Source organism: Benincasa hispida, chromosome 1 (genome assembly GCF_009727055.1).
Source record: "Benincasa hispida cultivar B227 chromosome 1, ASM972705v1, whole genome shotgun sequence".
Classification (NCBI taxonomy): domain Eukaryota; kingdom Viridiplantae; phylum Streptophyta; class Magnoliopsida; order Cucurbitales; family Cucurbitaceae; genus Benincasa; species Benincasa hispida.
The window spans coordinates 54,949,618-54,960,726 of NC_052349.1; the positions used below are offsets into that span (position 1 = coordinate 54,949,618).

At 37.4% G+C, this 11,109-nt stretch overlaps 1 protein-coding gene across 1 annotated transcript; it reads left to right on the forward strand.

The window, feature by feature from the left end:
• The first annotated feature begins 4,621 nt into the window (after positions 1-4,621).
• On the forward strand, positions 4,622-5,146 carry LOC120078028. The gene has a single exon (XM_039032210.1). It carries the CDS (start codon positions 4,622-4,624, stop codon positions 5,144-5,146), a length of 525 nt encoding a protein of 174 aa, XP_038888138.1.
• The last annotated feature ends 5,963 nt before the right edge of the window (positions 5,147-11,109 follow it).

The following is an 11,109-nucleotide window of genomic DNA, read 5'->3' on the forward strand; positions in this document are numbered from 1 at the left end:
CATATAAAATGTAAATCTCCAAGAAAGGAATGTTGCCTTTCAGACATGGAATTCATCTGTCTAAGGCACAAAGTCCTAAGACACCTCAAGAGGTTGAGGTTATGGAACGAATTCCATATGCATTAGTAGTAAGGAGTTTAGTGTATGTCGTGTTGTGTACTCGTCCCATCATATGCTATGCAGTTGGAATTGTCAACAGATTTAAGTCCGATCCAGGATATGACCATTGGACTGCTGTTAACTGTTGGGAATGTCCAAGAACTCGCAGTTCATGTTAAACATTCTATTTATCAATAACAAAGACTTGTTGATTTTGCATCTTATTATGAAAATCCAATAAACGCATCCTTGGTTATAGTCTGAATGCTGTAACTTTATGCAGTGACATAAACAGGATCAAGTTGACAGTATATAGCTTAAATGATCTAATAAGTATATGGATGAAATTGGGTATCTCATCCTGTTCTATTGGATGCGGCCCACTCTATAGTTGTTACAAGAAGTTGTAAGGTGCTACAAACGATGTGATCCACAAATCGTTCATGTTGAGACATGAAAGTGGAGGCATCCTATGCAATGAGTTTTTATATAGACTGGAGCACGAAAATAGTCACTTTTCTTTATAACAACCGTTTACTGTTAAAACTGACTATTTCATTTATGATATAACCTAAGTTAATTCGATCTTAATCCTGAGCTAGCTATGAACTTCTTTTTGTTCGAGATTATCCTTCGATATGCAAACGGTGAGAGTAGTCCAACAGCACTGCTCAATAAGCTTACTATTTTGGGGATAAGACTTGATGAATAGTTGGGGACATAGTCTTGCAAGATGGAATTCACTCCTACCCTATTTAGGGTTAGCAGATAGGTTGTTCTCTTAAGTACTGACACCAGGTCTTAAATAATCGGGGCCCCGCCTTCTCATGATAGAGAAAGGATTTGATTCATAGAGATTATGAATCAGAATTGTTCATCAGAGGATCAGTAGGAACTTAAGGAACAAGATGTAGTCACAGGGGTAAAATTATATTTTTGACCTAGCTGTGACAACGAACAACCTGTGAAGGATCGACTTACTGATTATGGTTATTAAGTGGACATAATATATCTACGGTGAGGGGAGTTCAACTATGGGCTATAGTGGAGTGTCCCATTAGTTAACGAATGAGGGTTAGATCAGACTGATTATGGTTATTAAGTGGACATAATATATCTACAGTGAGGGGAGTTCAACTATGGGCTATAGTGGAGTGTCCCATTAGTTAACGAATGAGAGTTAGATCAGACTAATGAGTTTAGTTGATTAATCTCGAATCGTTGGAGCCCATGATCTGTAAGTCCGTGAGGTCCCCCTACTAGCTCATAAATGGATAAGCTTTAGGGTAGCTTGAAAAATTAATTTGAAACATTCAAATTAAACAGAACAAGAGAATAAATATTTAAATGTGATTTAAATATATAAACATCATTATTGTACAAAAATTAATTTAATATTTAATATTAAATTAATTTATGATATTAATTTAAGAAAATAAAATTTTGAATTAAAATGGTTAAATTCATTTTTTTAAAAAAAAGAAAATGGAAATTCGTTTGCATGTTGCACAAAATGAAAAATGGGTTTTCTCCATTACCATTATCTTTATGCTCACACAAAATGCATTATCTTCTCTACTTTGATTCTCCAAGCATAAACTACAAGCCATGCACTCCATCTCTTTGCATATTCATCTATTATATATAAAGAAGAATGGAGTTTTTGGAGAAGGAGAAAATACAGATTTTGAGAGAAATTTTTTAAAAGAAGAGAATGTCTTCTTCAGTTGGGCTACTGTGGGTTTTTTCTGGTTTCTTCACATCTTCAAGCTGTTCTTGAGTCCCACAACTCTGCCTAAAGCTCTAATAGCATAGTAAGGAAGGCTTTGAGGTGGTTCATGTTGATAACAAGTGAAGACAGCAACTGAACAGACATTTTCTTGGAGAGTTCATCAAAGGTATGTTCTGAAAACCCACTTTTTTAGAAGAGCATGCTTTAGTTTTTGCCAAAATTAGTGAATTAGAATGCTTATGGATCCTTGATACTTCCGCTGCATGTTGTTTAACTCTTTCAATTGGTATCAAAGCATCTTTTAAGCTTTCAATTCAGACTAATTTTGGCAAGGTGAGTGTTTTTTCATGAGATATGTGAAACTGATGCACTGTTATGGTTTTCTCTGTTTTGGCATTTTAATTCTCTTTAATTTCTCAATTAAATTTTTAATTGGCTCTTGTTTGATGAGTATTTCTGTGTTAGCAAGAGTTTGTAATTTATTTGGAGTCATTAGAGTTGAAATTAAGATGTAATTAAAGAAACAAGCGAAGAAAGTCGAGCTACTGTTCGAGATTTTTCAGCTTCTGCTTAAATTTCTTGCTGAGGTCCAGTTGCTAAACGATCATTTAGCTCCAGACATTACACAATGAGAAGAAAAGCTAGACAATCGTTTAGTAATATGCGCTGGTCGTTGTGATGTTGAACACTAAACGATCGTGTACCTATAGGAGCTAAGCGATGCGTTCATTTGCTATACGATAGCATTACGAGATCATTTTGTTTTTGTTGTGGGAACTAGACGATATGTTGATTTTGCTAAACGATGGTGCTATATGATCGTTTAGCAACAATGCACGTTAAACGATGCGATGAAGTGCTACATGATAGCACTGAGTGTTCGTTTGGTCGCGGAGCTAAGCGATCATGTAGATAAATGCTATGCGACGCGATGATGTTCTATACGATGGAGCTATGCGATCGTTTCGCTGCGGCGGATACTAAATGACGAATTGAATGTGCTGGGCGATGATGTTATGTGATCGCTTAGTACTATGTGATGGAGCTAAGCGATTGCACTGCGATGGAACTAAACGATCGTCTAGTCCTATGCGATAGAGCTAAACGATCGTTCAGCTTTCAAGAAACACTATGCGATCGTGTACCTCCTCTCAACCCCAGGCGATGACACTAGACGATTACATCTAGGCGTTACATGATCGGCCTTAGTAGCATATTGAGGTTGGACCGAGAGCAACTGATTCGACCAATTTACTTAAGGTTCAATCTGGTTCAGCCTCAAATGGTTATAGTTGGTCTGATTCAGGCTTTTTTCGTCCGATTCAGACTCATCCAGCCCAATTCAAGTTGTTTTGGGTTCGGTTTGGAGCGATTCGAGCGGTTCAAAAACGGTTATGAAGCTGTTTGTAATAGTTAGCTGTCTGTTTATGCCAAAACAAAAACCATAACAGTTAGTATTTAATTGTTTATGCATGAGATGTATGTGATAATTAAATAAATTCATGTATATGATTACAATATGCCATGTAGATTTAAAACCCCACCGTAGGAAGCACGATACATGCATTGACAGTATGTTATAATTGTTATAATATATAGTATGCATGTTAGGGTTATATTTAATATAATAGTTATATTAGATACCTTTGTTGAATGTTGTGGATGTTAAGCATGTCTAAATTTTGTAAGTTGTTATAAAATTTGTCAGACGTTTAAAATCCATAACAAAGAACAGTTGCATGCTCACTTAGGTTAACAACTAATCTTAATCCTTAAAATAGATTGTTGTCTTATAAAATACGGTTACAAACTCATATCGGTTCATAAATCTGTCTAAGGCTGGGGGTACTTGAGTTGACGGTTTACGGAACACTTCCTACCTGGGATTATGACTGAACAATTGAGAGTTGTTAACTAAATTTATGAGCTTGCATGAGCGATGTGAGGCAATAAAATGGTTTATCACCTAGACATTGTAGGTTAAATCTAATTGTAAGAGTTATATTTGGATAAAACACTTAGACTTAAGTTGTATGAAATTAGCTGTCATGCCTAAGTAAATTACACAAACATCTAGAACACTTCAGTGGGAGATTAACAATCTATTTGATATATAGTTAGTAGCTCTCACATCTTCAAGAGTTCACACTGTGCGATCCATGCTCGACTTCTTTTGATTTTACCTCCACTGCTCCATACGGAAAGTGTTTGCATGGGTCAATAACAAGGTGAATGAGGGAAGTGGTTCATAGTAAATGGGTGAAGGAAATGTGTCAACATTGTCCTACAGTCTCCTCCATTAGTTTGAACTGTGAGATTCCTATGTTGCGCCTGCTTTCGTTTTTATGTGGCACTAGCTAGTTGTTAACTGGACGATCCCTACGGAGGGTTGTAACATAAGATTCGGAACAACCCAAGCTTCAATAAAATGAATAGAGTCTTATAGTTTTGTCTTGGATATTGTCTTCTCTCTCGGAGGCTTATTTATACCGTCCTATAAAATGTGAAAATGGCGGTTCACACTTACAAGAATTACTAAGTGTTAGTAAAGATCTTGACCGAAAACGATAACCAAAAGAACTATTGGGATATGAGTTATTCTAGATAATAGTATTTGGTCAAGAACTGTCTTGCTTCTGTTAAGGAATTCTTGATTGCCCTACAGTAGCACCTGTTCTAAATCACTTAAGTATCATTGGAAATAAATAAAGATTTATTGGGTACTTTATTAATTTTGCTAAAATGGATTTAGATGCATATTTAATAGAATTTGTTTAAAATGTTTCAGCAATGTCGAACACAATTATACAACTGCTTGCTTCCGAAAAATTTAACGGAGAGGGTTACTCGAATTGGAAATCAAATATCAATACAATATTAGTAATAAATGACTTGAGATTTGAGTTAACAGAGGAGTGTCCTCCAATTCCCAGCTCAACGGCGACCCAAAATGTTCAGGATGTTTATGATAGATGGGTAAGGGCAAACGAAAAAGCCCAGACCTATATCTTGGCGAGTATATCTGATGTACTCAACAAGAAATATGAGGTCATGCCCATAGCTCATGAGATCATGGCATCATTACAGGAGATGTTCAGGCAATCGTCATCGTCTCTTAGACATGAAGCTATCAAATATGTGTATGTGACACGTATGAAGGATGGGACCAATGTGAGAGAACATGTTCTTGACACGATGGTCCATTTTAACATCGTGGAGGCTCACAGGGCTATGATAGACGAAACAAGTCAAGTGAGCATGATACTGGAATCTCTTCTTGAGAGATATCTACCGTTCAAAAAAAAGCTGTCATGAACAAAACCACTTACAACTTACCGACGTTGTTGATTGAATTGAAAACTTATCAATCGATGATGAAACTCAAGGAAAAGGAAATAAGTGTTATTTCTCAATCAAAAAAGTTTTACAAAGGGTCTACGTCTGGTACGAAACCCGTTTATGATAAGAAAGTTGGTCCTTCTTCTTCTTCTAAAGATAAAACCGTACAGATGAAAAAGAAAGGAAAAGGGAAAAAGAAAACCGATGCGAAGAAAAACAAAAACAAAACTCCCAAGGGAAAATGTTTCCACTGTGGAGAGGTTAGGCATTGGAAGCGTAATTGCCCAAAATATTTGGCTGAAAAGAAAGTAGAAAAGAAGGTAAATATGATTTACTAGTTGTTGAAACATGTATAGTGAAAAATTCTAACCTTACCTGGATATTAGATTCAAGCGCCGCTAATCATGTTTGTACTTTTCTATAGGAAACTAATTCTTGGAGAAGACTTTCTGAATATCAGATGACTTTCAAAGTGGGCACAGGTGAAGTCATTTTAGCTGAAGCAATGAGAGATGTGAAGTTTTTTTTTGGAGATTCTTTTATCTTACTCAAGAATGTGTTCTTTGTACCTAAGAAGAAAAGGAATCTGATATCCATTTCTTGTCTTTTAAAGAATATGTACAGTTTATCTTTTGAATATAATGAAGTGTTTGTTTATTCAAGAGGTGTTCATATTTGTTCTGCTAGACTTGCAAATAACTTATACATATTACAACCAACAGAAGAAAAAGCTATTTTAAATATAAAGATGTTTAAAACAGTTGAAACTCATAATAAAAAGCGGAAAATTTCTCCTAATGCCTATCTTTGGCACCTCAGGCTTGGTCACATTAATCTCAACAGGATTGAGAGATTGGTAAAAAATAGTCATCTAAATCAGTTAGAAGACAATCCCATAACTCTGCCTAAAGCTCCAAGAGCATAGTAAGGAAGGCTTTGAGGTGGTTCACGTTGATAACAAGTGAAGACAGCAGCTGAACAGACGTTTTCTTTTAGATTTCATCAAAGGTATGTTCTGAAAACCCACTTTTTTAGAAGAGCATGCTTTGGTTTTTGCCAAAATTAGTGAATTAGAATACTTATGGATCCTTGATACTTCCACTGCATGTTGTTTAACTATTTCATTAAGAACATCCTCAAGTATCTTCGAAGAATGAGGGAATATATGCTCATTGTTGACTAAAATTTATATAAATTTTTTCGACTTAAAAAAAACAATGGAATGGTACAAGCTTATGTCCCCGGCAACGGCACCATAAACTTGTTGACTCAAATTTATATAAATTTTCTTTTTATCTATAAGCATGCAATGTGATGATAGATGAATGATTAATGCACTGACGAATGAATAGAATTGATGATGTGCTATGTGCTCAAGTGCTTTGCGATAAAGATATTTTGCGATACTACTTTCTAAATGTATGCGTCGATGATAATATGCTCGTAGTATGCGATGATGTAGTACGTGTCACAGGTTTCCTTGCGCTGGAACCAAGCATAATTCCAACGCAAGTTTCTCAGAATGACCTGAGGTCGAACATGGGGATTGTTGTTGTTTAGATGCAATACTCATGTGGTAAATGCGATCGGTTATCATAAAGAATAAAGAATTTTGGTTTGTGAGCGGAAATATAAATTGCGTCGAAAGTAAAATGTGTTGATAAAATAAATGTCTAAACCACTATAATATAGGGTGAGGACTGGCTGTGAAGTTGTACAAAAGAATCTAATGAAACAAAGATTAGAGGGAAAGAACATTGCAAGTTTGTCAATCTCGTTAAGGACACAACTATGGTTCCGCTTTCTCTTGGCGTACACCTTTCAGTGATCGGCCATGTTCTCATATGTCTATGGTGAAACAAAGATGAACGTAATGAACGCAAGGGTGTTTCCATCTTTGGAAATACTTCTCGCTTTAGTTAACACATTCTTCCAAACTTCTCTCGATAGGCGGAATAACATCTTCACTTCTACTCTCACAGTTGAAGATGTCGTTGAGCATGCTTTAGCTAAACTTAGCCGATTACCTTAACAAAGGTTAACTCACTCGCTTAATTCTTCCTCTTTACCTAGGAGATTAAGAACACATGATGGAGAAAATGGGTGATAGATGTATGGAAAGGGACAGAGAGATGATAATGATGACGATAATCACATTTAAATCTAAAGATCAGCGTTTGATACATGGTTTGTGAATGAAAGATTTAGGAAGATGAACACAGTAGTTGAAATGAAAGAATAGAAATAAATACGGAAAGAGTGTCAACGTCTTGACACAAATCCCGATCGGAGATGTTCTGCTTGCCGGCGTGTGGATGAAGTGGAGTGGAAAGCTTCCCTCTCAGGCTTGCTTTCCCGGTAGAAGTGGCCTCTTGCACAGAGCTTCAGCTTTGGGAATATGAAGAATTTCTTGTTCGGAGACTCACCTTTTGGCCTTGTCTCGTCATTCTCCCAGATTTTCTCTGTAAAGTCTTTTCAGACCAGCCTCCCGTGCAATGAATTCAAGGAAGCTATTTATAGACAGGACCTTGGCTCTTTGTATTGGTGATCCCACTGTGTAATTCTGATAATTCCTGCTATGGCGTAGTGGAAATTTCCTCTCTGCTCCACAATCAATCTATCAGAATCGTACAACAGAAAACTGCACACTTGTCATAATCGCCAGCGAATGCATTGCTCTTCACATCTTCGATCGATCGTCGCATGCGGTGTAGTTTTTTTATTATCGCATGCGGTGGATATGCGTTGATTGCTAGACTCCATGATCGATCGTCGCATGCGCCGCCATTGCATTGTTCATTTCTTTGTTCTTGATCGATTGGCGCATGCGATGTAGATGTGTTGTACATTTTGTCTTCGAGCCATTAACGCATGCGGCGACCTATTTCCTGCAAAACAGAGACTGAAACATTCTATTTCACCATCGCAATGGGGTTAGTGGATGCGTTTACGACATTTCATAATTTTCGATTTCTTAGCCAATTCTTATACTATCGACGCAACTTTCCTTTCTTTTTGCCGCAATATCTAAATAAAATAGCATAAATAACTTGTATTTCTACAAGTTATCACTCAGGTATGGAGTTAAGGATCTAATCCTTACTGGATACTTTGATTCTGACTTCTAAAGCGATATTGATTAATGGAAAATCAACTTCGGGGTGAGTTTTCACTCTAAATAGAGAAGCAGTGGTGTACAGAAGTATTAAGCAAAGTTGCAGTAAAATCTGAGAATGTACCTGAAAGTGAGGTAGCAAAAAAAGCAGTATGGCTTATAAAGTTCTTGACTAATTTGGAAGTGGTTCAGAATATGCACCTGCTGGTCACCCTATATTGTGATAACAGTGGAGCGGTTGCAAACTCATAGGAACCTACAAGTCATAAACATGGAAAGCACATCGAGCAAAAGTACCATCTCATCAAGGAGATTGTAAACATAGGAGACATGATGATCACACAGTTAGCCTCATAAGACCACTTGACTGATCCATTTACAAAGGCCCTCTCAGCTAAAGTGTTCGAGTAGGACTACGAGATACTTAGAACTAGGGAAAATGGGAGAAATAATGGGTATCTGATGCCCTAGTTTATTGTATTTATTCTCTCAATGAACTCAACATTGTGTATATATTTGCATATATTTATCCACTAGAGTTTTAGTCCAAGTGGAAGCTTGTTGGGTTGTATGTCCTAAAACTCGCAATTTGTAAAGTTAAATATTTTCTATTATCAGTAGAGATATTATTCATCATTTCTTCAATAAAGCTGTTATTGAATTTTGCAAAATGGACTTGCAAAGACTAAATCCAATAAACTAAGATCTATAGCTGTTATATGAATACTTGAACTTTATGTAGAGACATAAAGATGGATCGAGTTCGAGTAAATAACCAACACGGTCTATAGTATACGAATAAGGTTGGGTGCCTTATTCTTGTAACATTATTGAATGCGACCCACTCTGTAGTTGTTACAATTTGTTAATCCTGAGCTAATTATGAACTTCTATTTATTTGGGATTATCCTTAGATTTGCATAGGTGAGGGTCGGCTCAACAGTGCCAGTTCAATAAGCCTCCCATTTCAAGCGTAAGACCAGGTAGATAGCTGGCGACATAGGGTGCAAGATAGAATTCACACCTACCTAATTTAGGGATAGCATAAAGGTTGTTTTCTAAAGTACTAAATCCAGGTCTTGTCCCTAACCACCCTTCATCTTCTTCTCTTCCAGAGTTAGAAGTACAAGGTGCAAACTTCGTTCTTGAGGTCGAACCTCTATGGAACTTCTTCCTCTCCTTACTTTTCAGTAGAGATTGGTAGGTCTGCAACTCGTTGAGGAGATTTGTAAGATTATATTTCACTTTGTTAAGAATCACATTGCTAACAAAGTGCAGGAAGCTCTCCGACAATGTTTGCAGGATTATGCTAACCTAACTGCCCTCATCGATGGTATACCCATTCAACTCCGCCACATTGAAGTGGACCATCATGTTAAGCACATGTTCATGAACAGAGGTGCCTTCTTCCATTTTGGAGTTGAATATATATTTAAGAGCCTCATGCATAAGCTGTTCAAACGGTTGTCCAAACATCCCCCATAGGGACTCCATGATCTCACGTGCTAAGACCATAGACTCATGTTTCTTGGCCAAGACTTCAGAAAGACTTGCCAAGATGTATGCTCGGGCCTTCTTGTTCGCCCGTGTCCATCGNCTTGGCCAAGACTTCAGAAAGACTTGCCAAGATGTATGCTCGGGCCTTCTTGTTCGCCCGTGTCCATCGCTCATATGCCTCCCAAACATTTCGAGCAACATTTGGAGCTGGAATAGAAGGATAGGGCTCCGTAAGAGCGAACATAAGATGATTGTCGTGATCATCTGTTTCCATGTCGTGAAATTTTCGGCAGTTAATTTTTCGGCACTTAACAAAACTAACGTGGTTGTTGCCATTTTGAAAAAATTGTTGCTGAAAATACGAAAAAAACTTCTATTTTGCAAGGGAGGCAAGACAAACTCACCGGTGGGGTGATCAAATGACCTTTCGCTGGGATGAGACATTCTCAACCATTAGGCAGAATTAACTCTTGGAACTGAACCTAACAGCTACCATTTTTTGGTCCAGAACTGTTAACCTTTAACAATTCCGCGTAAGTGTGACGCCTCACTTTCGGTGCCAAAGTCCCGTCCTAATGAGCCTACCATAAGGAAGAAGCAAATTAGGATAAGAGACTAAGTTACCTTATCCTCTAACAGGAGATCAAATAAAGAAACGCACAAAACTGCCATCCTTTAGGGGGACACTCCCAGGTTGCCTCGAGGTGATGCGCATAAACTTTATTCAACCCAACGAGGGAGACCGAGGGATATGTTGTCGCACTTTTCGCTCCCACTTACTATGAACACTCTCCATCCACCTTGATATTGACCAACCCAAACACCACCCGTTAGGGGGAGACGCCGAAGGTGCCTCGAGGCCGAGGCTAGATCTCACGGTGTGGGCTATTTAGGAGAAACATGAAAGGTTTAAGTGAAGTATCATATGCCCTAACTACCTCCCATTGATTTTTCTACCTAGGGGTTCATTAACCTAGATAATGCAACTACTGATTTTAGTCTAAGTCGTCTTTTTAAATTCCTGATCATAGACAACGTTTGTCTATGAAATATAAACAAGTTCAAGTAGTCACATTTAAAAACTTTAATGGACTATCCTTAACTTGCATGCATGCATCAAATCTATCTAATTCACCTTTCCAGGTAAGTTCCCAGATAGGGGTGTTATGTTTCCGTCAACTTAAATACCCCAGCCTAGACAGAACCCGCCTTAGACAAAAGGTCCCTTATAGATAGATTTGCTACATTTTAACCTTTTATTAGCAAATTTAATCCTATTAAACTAATTAAAAGATTAAAGCCTTAGGGTTGCTAATCATATTAGAAC

Coding starts and splice junctions, on each gene's coding strand:
- LOC120078028 (XM_039032210.1), top strand. CDS start 4,622: ATGTCGAACACAATTATACAACTGCTTGCTTCCGAAAAATTTAACGGA.